The sequence below is a fragment of the Perna viridis genome, chromosome 15, assembly GCF_037379345.1.
Source record: "Perna viridis isolate PV_CMFRI_1.1 ecotype Kerala chromosome 15, ASM3737934v1, whole genome shotgun sequence".
Taxonomy (NCBI): Eukaryota; Metazoa; Mollusca; class Bivalvia; order Mytilida; family Mytilidae; genus Perna; species Perna viridis.
Genome location: NC_142459.1, coordinates 9,651,047 through 9,669,753, shown reverse-complemented (window position 1 = coordinate 9,669,753; position 18,707 = coordinate 9,651,047). Strand labels below are relative to the sequence as shown.

Here is an 18,707-nt window from a genome sequence, read left to right as displayed (position 1 = left end):
TAATTCAATTCAAAGCTTACAGAAAAAGACTCTACTTAACATACACCAAATGGTCATCATTCCCTTAAATGGGAAGAAAACTACACACAAATCTAATTTTATCAACATTAATCTGTATGAGATACAAGGAATTAGAGTTTCTGAATGATTTCTAATGTCTACAGAACATTTTACACAACGGTTTAAAGTCAGAGTGGTCTGTCTTGAATGATTCATATCATTGGTAATTCAGTAACATTGCTGTCTCAAGTGGAGACTAAGTCATTTGATTGTAGGAGAGTAACCAAGGGAACTAAGATTCTAGTGGAAATCAAACAAATATAATCCAGGGACAAAGACCAGATGTGGAAAACAGACATACACAACAAAGGACATAAAGTAACTAAAATACATACACAGTAACAAAAGTAAACTCAGACTCCACTAAAAATCTAGAGACATTGTGCACTGGTAGGGTAAGCATCCTCTGCTTTTTCTAGAAACACCCGACGAGTTGCTCATAAAAAGTCAAGTCCAGGCTAGTTGAAAGAAGAAAGGAAATTCTACACAGGGAAAGGGGATTGATTTAAAGTAACATTTCTTTCTTATACAAAGAATAAGTCATCTACAGAGCAAACATCTTATTTTGTGCAAGAAAGGAGGTATATATTTTAAATGTTTCATAAAATCCAGATTTGATATAGCAGAAATGTGCTTAAAAGCAGAAAAAAATCATCCCTGATAACTTCCACAACTTCTTTGACTAAGGGATAAACCAATCTGGGACAGCAGAATCTATTCAATAATAGCAAGAATGAGAATCTAAACAATACCATGAACAGGCCTTAATCTAAATATCATACCATCACTAAAAGCATGACCAAAAAGCCTAGACACACGAAAGATAAGAGTCACTAAGAGTCAATAAAAGGAAAAGAATTGAGTAAAACATCAACTAAATGATTTATACAGTCGTTCATAGAATAACCTCTTTCTTAAATGGCGATACATCATCAATATTGATATAGGTATCGATTCCCGTCCGTCTGAGGTTAGAGATACCAATTACGTACTGCACTATCAAATACGGTAGAGGTGTAACAATTGTTCTGTACAAAGTTATTACGTAAGAATATAGACAAATATTGGCAAAAAACTTTTTTTTTTTAAGGCAGTGTCTATGTTAAAGTGACTAGCTTAAGGGAAGGGAGATAACTCCTGTGGAGGGATGAAACAATAACCAAGTTCTTTCAACAGACTAACAGGATAAAAATTGCAATAATTATGAAGTAAAAACCAATCAGCAGATAAAAGTAATTGGTTAACTTTTTGTCATATTTCAGGTAAAATTGGCCCCATTATTTCAAAAACTGTTGACAAAATGATCAATGTTGTACCAAAATGTAGCTATTTATGCAAAAGTTAAGTTTTCTGCTGCATTCAACTTTTCATTGACTCAACCAGAACTGACTTAAAAATTCTAATACTATGAAAGTATTATTGTTCGAGGGGTACCAATTTTCATGGAATTTGTGGTTTTGGTAAACCATGAAATTTGGTTCCCAACAAAAAGGAAATTTTCCATTTGTTTCTATAATGGAGTTGTCAAATCAACCAATTCAAGAATCCACAAACAGATCATTTTCCCCTAAACCATGAAAACTGGTACCCATAAATAAATGTACTTTCACAGTATGGTAATGCTGTGATACTTCATTAAGTCCTCAATGAAAATGCAGACTGGTTACAGTGTTCTATTGCTATATTTAGAAATCTAACCTAGTAGGAGGCCAAAAACACCCCTAAGTGAACCCTGTTCACTATTCCTAATTTTTTAAGGTCAGCCATATCATACCTCATGAAAAAGGCATGATCCCTGTGCCAGTTATCATCGGTAATTTGAAATGCAGCAAAAACATTGTAAAGATCAGTTCCTGTTGAATAACAGATATAAATCTACGCACCAAATATTTCGGATAATTATAATTGATAGGTACCTATCTATAGTTAGATCAGACAGACAGAGAGAAGTAATGTTTTGGTGTTTGAAGATTATTTCGGCACCCCTGAGTAATTAACAGTAATTAAACAAGAGGTTCGTCAGTGCAGTTTTTGATCATGTTAAAAGCCGAGTAATTGATGGAAAGACATGAAATGAGCATCTAGTGGTCTTTATAGTTACTTTGTGTTTATTGTTATACCATTAAGGGCAGATTCGTATTTTTACAATTCTTTACTCTGAAGAGTTTTAGAGACAAGTGGGAACCAGATTTTCTTGATGTATATGATTTGAATGATTTAAATCCAAACCACACCCAAGTAAATTAAATACTATTCTCTGTAAGAATCAGGCAGCAGATGAATCATGATGAAAACAACACAAGCCTTTCCATGAAACCTTATTCAAAATGTTACATGAAATGCAGAAATGGCATTCATTTCAGTAATTCTATGAGATGCATTGCAGCTTCATTATCAAAGGGAGACACATTGTAACTCAATTTATTCCTCACATTCTATTGTTATTTAGAACTTCAGCTTTTCTGCACCCACTGACAATTGTAAGAGGAACAAACTATCAATTTGTGGTCAATCAACCATAAACTATGCACCCACATTGTCAAATTTGTGTTTGTGTTTTTTTTTTTTTTAATTCATAATTTTTCATTTTTGCCAAATTCCAGCACTTAATAGAGTCTTCTAACATCTGATTATCTAGAACTAATGTTAGTTGATCTTAAGGAGGTAGACCTAGGGTATGGGACACAACTCATAAAAATCATTGGAACGTTTGTATTCAGCATTTTACATCAGTATCATGTAAGCATCAAAGTAACCTGGACTGATTTCATTCCGTTTCTAATGAAAGCTTGACAGGCTATGGTGAAATTGAATATGATACAAACATATCACTGACTTCATGAGTTATGTCCCTTACCCTAGGTCTACCTCCTTAAATTTAAACAAGTCCTATGATTCTTTCCCTGCCACCCTTATTTCTAATGTAACTGCACAATCTACTCCAATCATAATATCTTAAGTGCTTGATTACATATGTCATGTCAATTACAAGCATATAACATAAAGAGGTAGACCTAGGGTAAGGGACATAACTCTTGAATTCAGTGAAATGCTTGTATCATATTCAATTTCACCAAAGCCTATCAAGCTTCCATTTGAAACAGAAAGAAATCAGTCCAAATTACTTTGATGCTTCCATGAGATTTATTCAAAATGCTGAATACAAATGTTCCAATGATTTATAAGAGTTGTATCCCTTGCCCTACGTCTTTAAGCTACAAAATCCCAGGGGTCCATTCTGATCTGCTTCTACTACTTGATGACAGTCCATATGTTTTACTGCACTTTACGAAAATTATCTGTAAATGTCTGATTTTAACATGTGTACCACAGAGAGATTCACAATCTGTAGAGCATAAATTCAGTCAAAATCATAAAAAAATGCTACCAAAATATACAAGTAAACAGATTCTGAGATTAAGTAGTTGTCAACAGTGGGGTTCTGAACCATAAATTTAGAAAAGAGGGCTTCACTACAGGCTATTATTTTAGCCTTCAATGTGCACAAAATTAATTAAAAAAATTTCCAACCAGTGGCGAGGGATAACATGTTCCTAACATGCATAACTCCACCTGGATCCACCACAATTTTTTATTCCCCTATCTAAAATAAAAAAAAAAACGTTAACAATCTTTAATCTGGTTACCCCTGCATGTAATGCATCTTAACTCAGTCTACACCAGCCAATTTCCTAACATATGTGCAAGATACATGTACAATACAGCAGTTCTAGTGTCAGTCTGTACATGTCAAACATACAGAACACATGATCCACCATATCAACCCGATCAGTCACTGTTTAGCATGTCAGATATATATGCCATATCAGATCACTGGTATCCATATCTTTAAGGTTTTAACACAATACTAATACAATGATTGAAGTGTGACAGCTGTCTAGGGAGATTGCTATCAACTTCTGTATTACATGGTACATTATCCAAAGAAAATATCCAAGTAAGAATTATGGGTGGGGGTTACAACCTGGATTCAATAAGGCAAAACTGTTATGTCCTGACACTTTAAATACTACTTTGCAATTTATAGTTAAGATCACTAGGTTCAAGCAGCATGCAATATTCTGCGAGATTGATAACAATGTCAGTGAAAACAAAATATAGCAGGAGCGACAGACATGACAAGTAAAAAAGCCTTTGCCACTGAAAAAATATTATTTTTTCATTGCCCAATTAAAGAAAAGTTAAAAATATGAGATTAGGTTAGGTAATCTCTAATCCAATTAGACTACACTGTAATGTGGATTCCACTAAAGGGGAACTAGGGGTTGGAGTTACATGTACAACCCTGATTCAAAAGCAAAAAAAATGTAAAATATCCTGTCACTTCAAAAATCTTGCATATAGCTTATACATACATGTTCATATATATATATATATATATAGTACCTGGAAAAGATAATATACCTTAAAACAATGGTGGTCCATTGAAGATTTTTGTACACCATATACCATAGAACAATGATTGAAGTGTGACAACCCTCCTATCCACATATAGATTTTACAGTTTAACTGCATAACAAACATGTCAACAGGGTAAGATGTAATCAAAGCTGAGGAAGGTTTAAAATGTCAATAAAACTTCAGACAAAAACTCAATAAGATTAACCCATCAAAAATTTTCTGACATTTAGCAGAGTTTTAACTTAACTAGGTAAAAAAAATCCTGACACTTTACTGAGCTTAAAATAAATAGTCTAATCAGAATTTAATGGTTCTGCATGTGCAACGTACAAGAAAGAAGGTAGGGAAATAATGAAACAGTCTCTAATTATGTGCATGTAAGATTTATAGCTTTACGATCCTAGGTGTTAATCATATCAAAGGTGCAAACTAATGGTGGTCGCAGGCTTTGAACTTCAATTTCTGAAAGGCTGGGTGAAGACATTTAACAATTTGTTTTATTTAAGTCCTGAACCTTTAAACCTGTTCATTTACATTTGAATGGACTTATGGTTTGTCTTAAGTGAACTATTGATTTAAAGTTAGTTTTTCAAGAATGGAAGGTCTTGGACTCGGCAAAGTTTCAAGTGTGGAACTCTTGGACTCAGCAAAGTTTCAAGAGCAAACCATGAAGACTGGCTGACCAATTTGACCAATTAGCCGGTAACCCAAGAAAAAAGTTTGTCTCTAGTATATTTTATAAGACTAAAATTCTTTTAACGTCAGCATCTGGTGGTTCATGCACCCCTGACCTTTGGGGTTACAGAGGACTTTTTAAGGTGCAAATTACCTAAAGTATACATACTAATATTTCACTCATGATGTAATCAAATATTTTTTCTAAATATTGATATATTTTGAAGAGAAAAACAAAATTCAAAGATTAAAATTGAAACAAAATATTGTGAATGTTCATTTTCCTTTTGTATATACAGGCAAAATTATTTCACATGATTTTCACACGAATTTCACTTGATTTTCACATGAATTTCACATGAAAAGTATTTGCCTGTGTAGGCAACAATGTTTGATCTTGTAAAAATATTTGTACATGTTCATCATTGTAACCTACTGAAGTATGTGAATGGGTATGCAGAATGTTTAAAGGGATATAAAAGGTTCAGGTAGTCCCAGTGGTTTTTAATCAACAATTTCTCTAGTTTTCATCTAAATCCTATTAACAGACATGATTTAACTAAGCCAATGAAAACAATCGGAAATTAATGAAATTGGAAGTAAATATACAGTAAAAAAAAGAAACATCTGGGTTTCTGATTTCAGATTTTCAGAAAATCATCTTGTTTTTATTTATGACCTTGACCATTCAAATGACCTTGACACATTCAGGATTATTCATTTGGAATGTTTGTACAAAACTCGGCAGAAATTCGCTATCCATAAATCTGTATAAAAATGGGACAGATTTCCAACATAAGCCTCCTTACAATTTTTTTCCTGACCTCAATAGAACACCAAATTATTACGCATGATGGGATACATCAGTAATATTGATGATTTATGGTCAATTTAATCCCCATGGTAACCCTATTACCATATCAACAATATATCTTGTTTTGAAATATTTGATCAGGAGAAAACTTCCACTAAATCAAGTCCTAATCCAATATTTCATCCCAAGAACTGGCAGCCTAAAATGATTTTTTTCAGCTGTTACTGAAATCCTAGAAAGTTACTGAAATTCCTATTGCTTGTGTTCGGAACTGTTCACGGCAATACACTGTAGGATAACCAATTACTTGGAATCTCACACAATGAATTATTTTGTCAATTACATACCACACCCCCCCCCCCCCCAAAAAAAAAAAAAAAAAAAAAAAAAAAAAAGGAAAAAGATATTATTTCTGAATGACAGTAATGGAAGCTTACTTTGGAATTACCATTCCACATAATGTGCAATTTTTTCTAGTTTTCATAGTTTTATCAAATTATGTATTCAAATTTTCCAATAAATTTATTTAATTTCCATACAAACCATTGATTTTGAAAAAAAATATCTAGGAATAAAAAATTGAAAAATACACAAAGCAGCAAAATATGACAAACCAAAAAATAATTAATACCAACAATTACACATAAATAGCATGCATGTGATCTATATACAAATATCTAAATTCAAAGTTCATACAGGGAAATCACACAAAGTTTCTTCCATCAATATGTACACATGTGATATAAAGTTGATTTCATTAAAAATATTTCAAAATTTTCACATGGGGTCTTCATGGCACCAGTCATAACATTTGATAATTTTACCCATAATACATCAGTTTTTGGTGAAAAGATATCATCAAACTAAAATTTACACCTTTCCCTATCTCTTGTCATTCAGAGGAATCTAATCTTTCTTTCCCGTTTTCTTCTATACATAAGATAACAAAGCTTCCTGGGAGGGTGATCTAGGGCCTTATGAAAACATTGAAGACTTTCAAACTCATAAATATTAATCAAAACGTAATTAATTTTATCTGAAAGAAATCATTTATTCATTATGTAACTTTTTCAATCAATATACGGCCTCTTAAACAAAGTTTTAAACATGGGGTACAAAGGTCTCATTATAGAGCAATAAGTCACGATTTAATACGGAGGAAACCTAACAAAATTCCAAAAGTTCACAATTAAAAACTTAAAGCTGGCAATAAATTTTGGGAAAATGCACAGAACTGAAGTTAATCAGCACTAAGTTTGTAAATCAATAGCAAACCAAAATGCCATAATGTTATATTAAGGACCATGAGTTCACATACTTTTGTTCTAATTTCCTAATTTGATGTCAAAAATATGACGTTGAAAGCAGGGATTATTTAGCAAGGCCAACAAACAAAGCTGAAATTGGCAAAATCAGAAACATATATAAACAGTAAAAAGAATCGTAATGGTAAAATCCGGATATGAAATAGTGGAATTCGGCTAAAAAGTGGAAAAAACTGTGAAAGAAACAAACTGTTTGAAAATATATCCAATTCCTGGTCTTTCCCACAATGATAAAAATGTGTGAATTTCAGTCTAAACATAACTTAAAATAACAATAAATTCATGTAATTTAATTTCATTTTACCCTTGTAGAAACTACAGTGAAACAGTAGTGAAAATTAGCTCTGCCCCCCCTCCCCCTACAACCCAAAGAAAAGTATAAACTAAAATAGATAAGGATTCAAATCTATTCAAATAGACATAAGCAAATTCAAGATAAGAAGCTCACATTATTAAAATCAAAGAGTTCTTCTATATTTCATTAATACCAGTGGAAGTATTTTTTTCAGGAAAAATGCAGTCTTCTAGATTTAAAAGCAAAAGTTTAACGCTTGATGCTTGTGAAAATGTATGTAAGCTTGTAAAATGAACTAATGGCTACGACTTAACAGTGACTACACCTCCACTGTGAAGAGTGGAGAAATTAAAATTCATGGTCATAGTTAAATTATACAAACAAGTGGACATTTTTCAAAATGGTGACTCTAATGTGGCTTGATCAACTTTCAACACTGAGAACAAAAATTAAATTAATGTTGATTTTTAATTACTTGTACATGTAATATTAAGCAGAATTTTTTTTATGAATGGAACTTTTTTTTACATAAAAAGGGCGATTCAAATGTGACTTCCATTGTTAAGACTGGGAAATTAAAATTCATGTTCATGATTCAATTACACATACCGGTATGTGTGTACTATAAAGACTATCGGTATTTATCTTTGAGAGGGGAAACCTAAATTTGTTTCAAAATGATATGCTGACTCTGTTATGACTAAATATTTATTGTTGAGAGAGGAAAAATAAAAATTCATGCTGATGATTCAATTATGCATACATGTACATGAATTAAAAACCAAGACTCTTTATCAATGAAGGGGGTATAATGGAGGGATCAATGAAATGATAATATAAAATTCTTAACTTCAAAATTCCTCATAAATATGACTTTTAAAGTTTAATTCTGAAATAAATAACTCACTTCAGTCAAATTGCCACCCTGGTATGTTGTCACATCAAAGGAAAATTTTATCAATGAAAATTTATTATGCAATAAATTTATTAAAACCATTGAATGGATGTTTAAATTCATTCTGCCAAAAAAAAAGGCTTCAAATCTTATTTCTTTCCAGTGGAACATGAAATGATAGAAATATAGATTCAGAACATGGAAAATTTTCCATATCTTGAGAGACTTTTGGTTCAGGGGCATAGCACCTGGTACAGCTAGCAAATACCAATAAATTAACAAAAACTGTCATTGGTACAACATTCTGTATTTAAAATTCTTGTCAAAAGTTTTTCAAAAATGGGTATTTTATGACTGCCCCCAGAATCCTCTAGCAGTTTCATTGATAAGGAAACAATCTAGACTTTAACAGTGCTTAAGCCAAAATGCCCATACAATGTATAGGGAAATCAAATCCAAAAAAAAACTAGGATAGGTAGGGTGGCATGGCAACAATACTGCTGAGAAGATGGAAATGGATAGGTCGTCATCAGAAAAGACAATACTTCTCATACCAAAGTAGCCTTACACTGGACACCAGAGGGAGACCTAAAACAACATGGAGGAGAACCATAGAAGCTGAGATGAAGGATACAGACCAAACCTGGGGAACTATTGAAAGGATGGCCAAAGACCTTCACCAATGGAGACCCTTTGTTGCTGCCCGACATGCCCGCAGGCATAACAGGCAGTAAGTAAGTAAGGTAGGGTGGCAGAAAAGAGACAATATTTGTTTTTGGCCTTAGATGAAACAGTGTCAAATGTACAGACAAATGAAAGTACTTCAAAGTTAAATTGTCTAGTCTCAAGGGGCTTAGATATATTGATATTTATTCAAAATTACTTTCAAGTGTAAGCTGACTTGTAAATGCAGAGAGTAATGATGGGATATCAAAGTTCAAAAAGGAAAGTAAATTTCAATGCCTTTAGAAACAAAAGAGAACATATTGTGAATTATTATAAAAGTTGCAATTTGATAAAGCAAGTGTCAGAAGTTGAGATAAATGGAAGGACTTCAAAGTTCAAATGGAAATAAAATTTTCAGACTGTTAAAAAAGACAATCACGATAGTGTTTAGATGAAGCAAGTGACAAATGCAGAAAGCAAAAGGGATTTTAAAAATAAATGAAATTCAACTTTGATAAAATGCTATTAAAAACCAATTATCTACATGAACACATTTATAGTAAAGAAACTTATTATAAATTTTCACTATAAAGCAAGTGTCTAATGCTTTTTAGACAAAAGCAAATGACTGTACAAGTAGGTGGAATGAAGAAAGAAATGGAGAATTTCTAAGTTCAATGAACAATTAGCTTTTAGGGCTATTAGATGCAGAGAATTCAAAGCTAAAATAAGAATTAAATATTTAGCACAAACGTATTTTTTATGCATTTACCAGGTAAATGTCAAATGCAATGTTCAGGGTTAAAGTCATTTTGAAGCCCATTTGAAACAGAAGATTTAAAATGAAATAATTAAAATGAAAATTATTTTTAAAGCAATAACAAAGAAAAGAAAACATTTTTTTTTACCATACATTCAAATGTCAACCAAAATTTTAATTCTCCATTCTTCAAAGTGGAGTCACTTATGTCCTTCCACTAAGACTCTACCGAGGTTAAAACTAGGATACAAATTGCTCCATTTCTTTATTTTAGAACATTTTCTGTCAAAACTGAGGCATGATAATAAACTGCTAGAACCATTAAATATACCTTGGTATAAAGACAGGAGTAGTAAACTAAAGACAATTTTTGAAATGGTGACTCCACTGTGGAGAGTAGAGAAACTGCGCGTCCACTCATAACATCTGCATTGTGGAGAGTGGAGAAATTAAAATTTGTGTTGACAGTAGTGTAGCAAACTATTCAATATAAAAAATGAACTCCTGTACAAAAGGAAATGCATTAATTTTAAAATTATGGACATGTGTTCCTTAATCCTAGCCTGGCTTTCTAGACATTCTGTATCTCAGCATTTTACAATTGATCCCCTATTCTCTTCCCTCACATCTGTTCGTCTAAAACACCTCACGCTAGAATGACCCGTTTTTACAACCCAAGCTATCAATTTCTCTTTGTTTGACTTCATACAAAATGAGAAAAAATTAAATAAATCCCTTTTTTCTCTTCCCTTTCAATTTTATTTCCTCATTGACTTTCTAATCCAATTTTCAGCATCAGACATCAACATATGTTTGACTACAGTATCAATTCAATAGCTTCCTAAATAAGTTTATTATATAAAGTCATTAATAATTCTATTTTAATGTTTTTCACCCTGTTGATTACACGTGGCTATTTTTCATTTAAACTTTGTTACAATGTATAACAAATCTATATGAATTCAGCTTTTTTTTAAAATTAATTCTAAAACCTAAAGATACATTTTTATACCAGGGGTATGAATTTACTTTGAAGAGATAAAAGTCCTTGGCTTCTCTGAGTTTTAAATCCATGGTCCCCTAAAGGAAAACCAGAAATTCTCATCAAAGTGTCAATGCAAAGTTCAAAGGTCATAAGTAAGTAACGTAAGGTCTCAGACCTTAAATTATAACTAATTTGGAACCCTTATACCAGGGATGATTTATTGAGGTCAACAAACAAAGCAGAAATGGGCAGTTTTGGAAGTATATATACAGAAAAAAAAATCATAACAGTAAAATACAGATTTGAAATAGCAGCATTGTCCTAAAAAGTGGAAAAAAATCATCAATGTCTATACAAAAATTGACCATGTAGTTGCACCAATTTCCATTTTTTTAATTCCCATCCAAGAGTCTTTTTAAGATACATGTACATGCAGACAGTAAATAATATACATGTACATGTATCTTAGCAAACAAATTACCAACAGCAAATTACCATTTTTCAATTAAAACTGTCTTAAACAATGTATTATTATATGCATGCGATATGATCAAATACGCCATTATTTCTTTAATCTTTCAATAAATTATTTCTATCCTAAAACAAAATTGGAAGTCCTCATCTCCTTTTTCTATCATTTTTTAATACTTCACAGCTGAAAGAATCAATGGTTTTGGAGCAATTTCATAATCTGTCACTTCCAGAATTTTTTCAAGAGATCTAATTTACGAAAGGAATTAAGTTCCTCTCTCAATTATCTCTGATCACAATACGACAATGTCGGTTGGTAATCTGTCCCAAGCACCAAGTCACACTCAGTAAACAGTTGCAACAAATTGTTAATTTTTAGTATTTTGCATGTTACGCTGTCTCCCAATGCAATGTTGTTAGACATAATGAAACTGGGGATCCAAGTGGGAAATTTTAATTAAACATCCACCAAAAAATTTATCATTAAATTCGGCAAGAAAAGACTGCAGGTTCATATATACAAAAATGTACATGTGCATTGTACATGTATAATCATAAATTTACAAATACTTGTTATAAAGTAAGTTATGTATCTACATGTACAATTATGCAAGAAAACCTATAACAATTGGAGGAAGAAAAATTTCCCCTTGTTGTTCCTCAGAACCCACATCTATTAATAATTTCAATAGAAATCCCGAGCAAAAGTGGAGACAGTCATCTTAATTTGTCTCGATGAAACTGTTAATTGCCGACCATTATAATTACTCGTCTTTTGTCACTTACGATGATTCATATTTTTAATCGGAAATATGAAATAAATATGGCTTAACTAATTGTGTACAATTTTTTTTTAAACAACAAAGCCTGAAGCAAAAAAACATTATAAAAGCTATTATTTTTCCTTGATTGTAATAGTAGAGAAAGCATACAATAATTAAAATGTATAGTAGCAAAGTGACTGGAAAGAAAATGATCTCGCTTTCCGACGGACTCTAAGTTATTAGCTATTCATTGTCAATAAGGCTTTAATTTGAATTTTTTCACTGAGATTCTATACAGACGAAATTATACAATATAAGACTCATTAAGGGGTTATATTGTCTAATATGAAAGCTAGAACTATTTCTTACAGAAGGGGTCAAAATACTTAACTTATATAGTATGTCTGCAAATATGGTAGAAATTTCAAATTTGGTACTGACTAAATGTATTAATTTTCACATTTTCTAATTTTCTGTCAAGTAAACATCGTTTAAGAAAAAGTAGCCGTAAACAGTGTGTAAGATCAATTACACTGTTACAATTTTTTTCACTTTTGTCTACTGCAAAAAATAGCCAAAATTAATACACCACAAAAATTTACATCTTGATAGTATCTGTATTACAGCCTGTGATGTTACCTAAAATGAATATGAATGGAAATCATGTTTGACAAAACTTTTCTTACTAATCACTACATGACTTTCTAATGGATAAATTAGGTAGTAATTAAAAAATATTTTGCAGTCCTGTCCTTAGAATTAATTTAGGAAGCCCAAAGGACTACCAATTAAATTTTCAAGATAGTCCTCTCTCAAATTAGGTAGTAACTGGACTACCTGTCCACAGTAAGTTTTTAATGCATTTTGACCATGTATAGTAACCTTTAGTCCAAAAGAGAATTAATGGTTAAGACAGGTTTAAGTAGCAGTCATGCAAATTCTGTAACATGTGATACACCCCAAAAAAGGCTACACATTTTTATTTTTGTTTTGAAATTGCTTAATAATTCTATATGATGAAATGTATAATTAATTATTCCAATCTGTCTGCTCTTAAGTGATAATCCACATTGAATAGCTAACAGTTTCTATTGTATTTTAGTGACATTTACAGAGTTATCTCCCTGAATTCTGATTCTACAGTACATTTTATGTATTTTTTATCTCCTAAGAACAAGGGTTATATGAAAAGTCACATGTTAATTTCTGTTTACTATAACATTTTAAGTATCAAAAATAAAAATATGTGGACTTCCAACCATGAATAACATTTTGTATGATTCTTATGTGGAGTGCTACTTAAATTGTTTACATGATGTGCACTATGAAAATAACTTAAGTAAATCTTTCTCTCAAACCATCTATATAATGAATTGTCCTTATTATTGACCCCATAGTATGCATCATGTATAATTTTCTAATTTCCTACAACAAAAACGATGTCCATATTGTGACAAGAACAGATTAATCTCTGATGGTTAGATTTCCAGGTTTTATCGGAACAGAATTCCCATTTGTCTTATTGTGTTTCCCTGAGGCCCTTTAATATAATGACCATCCCTGGCTAGAATGGAACTGAGTATAATGCATAGCCAGCGAATACGGCAGAAATTAACAAAATCTGAAGAAAATACTTTAAACAGAATTCAAGCAGAATTCTGCTTTTAACATCAGGACTTTAAATGTTGAAAAGCTATAGGATAATAAAGATGATAGATCTCATTTATAACTGAACTGATCAGTTCTTATTTCAAAAATCTCAGCAAAAAGAACACAAAGAGCTGCACAGTAAAGACACATATGCTACAGCTCCCCCATCCAACACCCCGTCCCACCCAAAATGTGTCTGGTACATGTACAAATGTACATTGTACATGTATATAGATGTATGAAACTGCATCATCTCAGGAGCGATTTTCCTATCTTAATTTTGGGTCTGAATTTTGGCCATACTCCCAAAGAGAAATGTGTACTAAGTTTCCCAAACAGTCGGCAATGAAATTCCCAATTGTTTCTCAAGATTTGTACGTGATTAAATTGGAAAATTATAAGATGTGCAAAATTTGTTGTATGAAATTTGTCATCTAAAGCCTTGAAGTACACATAATGGAGTTCAATACAAAGGAAATTATAATGGTCCTCATCAATAATTTTAGTTAAGGAGGTAGACCTAGGGTAAGGGACACAACTCTTAAAAATCATTGGAATGTTTGTATTCAGCATTTTACATTAATCTTACGTAAGCATTTAATTAACTTGGATTCATTATTCTGCTACAAACAAAAGCGTGAGAGGCTTTGGTGAAATTGAATATAATACAAACATATCACTGATTTCATGAGTTATGTCCCTTATCCTAGGTCTACCTCCTAAAATTGGGTATAAAAAAGTCCTTTCCCGCATGTATATACATTGTAACATGTAGATTATTTCCACGAATTGAAATTGTCATGCTCTTTTTCCCCAATTGCATGGGCCCAGGGCCCTTCCCAAAAACAGTAGGAAAATCAGTGGTATAGGTGTGAACTTTTCAAAGTGTCATTTACTGCAGAAAAAAAGATTGGAAATACCATTATCCAAATGATCATCATCTCAAAATAAACCAGCAAAATATTTAAAAATTCTCTCCTGATATTCGTGATGTGGTTCTAAAACCAGGTTTTTAACCAAACTTAGATAGGAATCTCTAATATCTGCTATTTCTACTGGTCCCCTAAGTGTTAATTTGCACAAGGAGCCAGGCACAAATCACTGATAACAGACTTGTGTCATAATATTCCTTTACAATGAGAAATGTCTTCTCACCTCTCTGGAGACAATAGTTATATAACATTAACTTTGCAAAAATTAGTTGCTTTGGAAATGAAAAACTGAAATTAGATTGAATATCTTTTCAGCAAAAACCAGTGTTTTTAATACATTTGTAGTACGTATGACATTATACTAATGAAGTACCGCCATTCCAGTTCTAAAACATAGTGTGATTTTTCTCAGCTGTTGGATAAACTACACATGTACATGTACATGTACAACTGTTCATATATACATGTACAGAACTTTATGTTCAGGAATATTGAAATACTTTTTAGGGCCAGCTGCAGCCTGCCTTGTGGAGAGAGGGTTTTCTTCTTGTTCATTAAAGACACATGGATGACCTTGAGATGAAATTTTTCATCCAAATATGGTTGTTGTGTAGGGTATATTTACCATTTCCAATCTCATTGTAGTTTGGAGTACATTTGTCAGTCTTTTTCAAAATACTGACAAAAACAAACAAAATTTGTCAGTCATATCGAAGATAGATGAATTTTTCAGAAATGCCAACCTTAAAAACAAACCTTTCTGTCTGTATAGACTGATAATCATTTTACATTGACCACATAATATATAATGTATGTATATGTATGTAAGTGGATGTTACTAAATACATAGACCCTGTAGATTTTATGCAGACTAATTTCTCCCACTTCAAAGCCCAGACTTCAGGAGAAATGTCAGTTGGTACGACCTAACTGATTAAAATTTCAGCTAGACTGTCATCTTGAGAAAAAATGGAGTACAAATGACCTAACTACCACCACAAATTATCTTAAAATGACCAAGTCAAAAGAGATATTTTACAGTCTAGTATCATCTTCAATTCATTTGACAAACTTGGCAAAATTTTTATTGATTGATTGATTGATTGTTGGGGTTAAACGTCCGCACAGCAATATTTCAGCTATATTCAGACGAGATTGTTCTTGAAAGTGTCTCGCCATTATTCAAATTTTACATTTTTCTTCTCAATAGCCAGTACTGCATCTCCGCCTCACCTCAAAATAAAATTTCTTTTTTTAAAAAGTCAGACATTTCTGACATGTCAAATACAGTTTTGTCGTAACTGTCTTGTTCCAACAAAGGCAAACTAAATGGAACTGAAGTAAAATCAAAGATCTGCAACTACATGTACAGCTGCAACTAAAATCTCCCATTGACCAGTGGTGTGAAACAAGATCTTGTAATTACAATCACCACTTGACTTTCAATGATCATAACTAAAAAAGTATTGTGAATATTGAAAAAAAAAACCTTCAGTTTCACATTTTACAATATCTTAGCTTCATGTTCATACCCCATTTTTCTTCCTAAATAATGTACCAAAACAAACAAAAAATGAAGTATTAAAAACAAGTTACAATAAAAACCTCTTTAAACCAAACCCCTTTCATACTGTAGAATTTGGTCGGTTTGGACAGGTGTATGGTTTATCCAGGCTCAAAATACATTTATACAGACACAATGGGACTTCAAGACTTGTCTGTTTTAGGCAGGTTTTTGTTTCACTGTTCCTACCCCACGATTTTTATGACAATGAAAATATTTCAAAATTCAATTAATAATTTTCACATTAACCCATGATAACTTATTTGGTTTTAAAGATAACTGAATAAAATCTTCAGTTTCCCATTTTTATGTCTTCTGCAATTACTTCAGATCATTTTGAATCATCAAAAGGGGGAAAAGTAGTTTAATAAATAAGTGGAAAGTTCAGGGAATATCGTTCTTCACTGCATGATAATTTAATGGATAAACTGGTTAATTAACAAGTATTTATCTCTTTAATTATAGATCTCTGGTAAAACCCATGTAGACAAAATATAATGAAATTAATCATTATCAACGACCTTTGACCTACCTTCTATTGTCATCCTGTAAGTTTAATTTTTGACCATCTTTAATCCACTCTATAGAAGGAGTTATCTGTACATTTGGAGTTAACTCCCCTACAAACACAGCACAATTTAGCTGCGCAGATTGGTCCCGTACAGCAACCACATTCGTTGGTTCAACAGAAAAATAAAATTCTGTAAATTTTGGCACATCAGAAGCTGAAATTGAAGAGTAATAGATAAGTCACCTAAAATGTTCATTATGAATTTGTACACACAAATATTTTGTATCTTGGGTACCCAAATTTGCATTTGTCAAAATTTTGTTAGTTTAAAATTCATGGATAATTAGTTAGAACATCTAAGCATTATACATGTACATGTATGTGAAAGGAGATGTCACAATTAATAAGAATACAAAATGTTGATGGTGTTTGGCAAGACCACCCATGAAAGCACCTCTAACACTATACCAGGGGCTACTGGTATACATGCACAAATGTATAATTACAAAGAACAACAGCACTTTCACAATATTAATTTTTTTTTTCAGAAGGATATGTTTTTAAAGAAAAAAAGCTTTATTGCAACAGGATAGAATGTACATACTGTTTGAAGTCATGCAGCTACAATGTAGGTACAGAACTGTTTATAATAGAAACTTCTGTTTTTCATCAAAAACAGTTCAAGTTCAATCACATTCTAAAAGGTTTCCAAGTAATCAATAATAATGATCATTGTGAAAAGCTATATTTTAGCAGAGATAAAATTTATGTACATGTACATGTACACACTACCATCAAAAAAAATTTTAATTTCTCCACTCTTCACAGTGGAGTCACTCATGTTCTACATTGTGACTCATCCAGAGAAGATTTTACAAGGTATACAAACAAGGCAGAAATTAGCAAAATTGGAAGTAAATATGCAGTAAAAAAAGAATTGTAACGGTAAAATCTGGATTTGAAATATCAGAGTTCTGCTAAAAAGGAAAACAAAATCCTCCCCGCTCCACTGTGACTTCACTTCACTAAAAACTAGGATAAAATTGCTCCATTTCAATAGTTTTCATTTTTTTTTCTGTCCTTTAATGAAATGTTATTTAACCGTTAGAAACATTAAATATACACATGTACCATGATATAAATATGGGGGAAGTTTAAATTATAAACAATTTTTTTAATTGGTGCCTCCAGTGTGGAGAGTACATGGAGACACTGTGACTCCACTCAAAATATCTCCACTGTGGAGTGTGCGTGGAGACACTGTGACTCCACTCAAAATATCTCCACTGTGGAGCGTGCATGTAGACACTGACTCAACTCAAAATATCTCCACTGTGGAATGTGCATGGAGACACTGTGACTCCACTCAAAATATCTCCACTATGAAGAGTGGAGAAATTAAAATTTGTGTTGACAGTAGTGTATTGCATCTAAAGTGAAAAGTGCATACACTGTTGTACAAATGGGTACGTTTGTAGATAGCAATAGTATAAATTCAATACACATGAAATTAAGAAATTATATAAGGCTATATATATAACAGGTACATGTACAATATGTATATTTTAAAATACATATAAATGTACCAGAAGCAATACAATTTACATGTACATGTAGGTGACAAAGCAGCAGCAAAATTTCTATCAAAAACATGTACATGTGTAATGGTCTTGAGGGCTATCCTGCAGAGTATTATTTGAAAAAAATTGTTGGGTTGATAAGCAATCTGTAAAATTTTCATAGCAAATGTACATGTAGAAATGTACATAATGTAATTCAGAGGGTATACAGTGGAAGCAAATTGTTTACAAAAAATACAAAGTACATGATTAAGATTCATCATTAAAACTATGTAATTAACTCATTCAATACACCGAAAACTTATACTTTACTTAACACATGCACCTGTCAATCAAGT

At 32.0% G+C, this 18,707-nt stretch overlaps 1 protein-coding gene across 12 annotated transcripts in view; it reads right to left on the bottom strand.

The window, feature by feature from the left end:
* Positions 1 to 18,707, bottom strand: part of LOC148596864 (neogenin-like) — a 108,949-nt gene that overhangs the window by 53,745 nt on the left and 36,497 nt on the right. For all 12 annotated transcript variants that reach the window (XM_088564423.1, XM_088564427.1, XM_088564420.1 and 9 more), the window contains one exon: positions 16,811 to 17,003. In XM_088564423.1, coding sequence (XP_088420549.1) covers positions 16,811 to 17,003 — 193 coding nt within the window. The remainder of the gene's footprint in view (positions 1 to 16,810; positions 17,004 to 18,707) is intronic.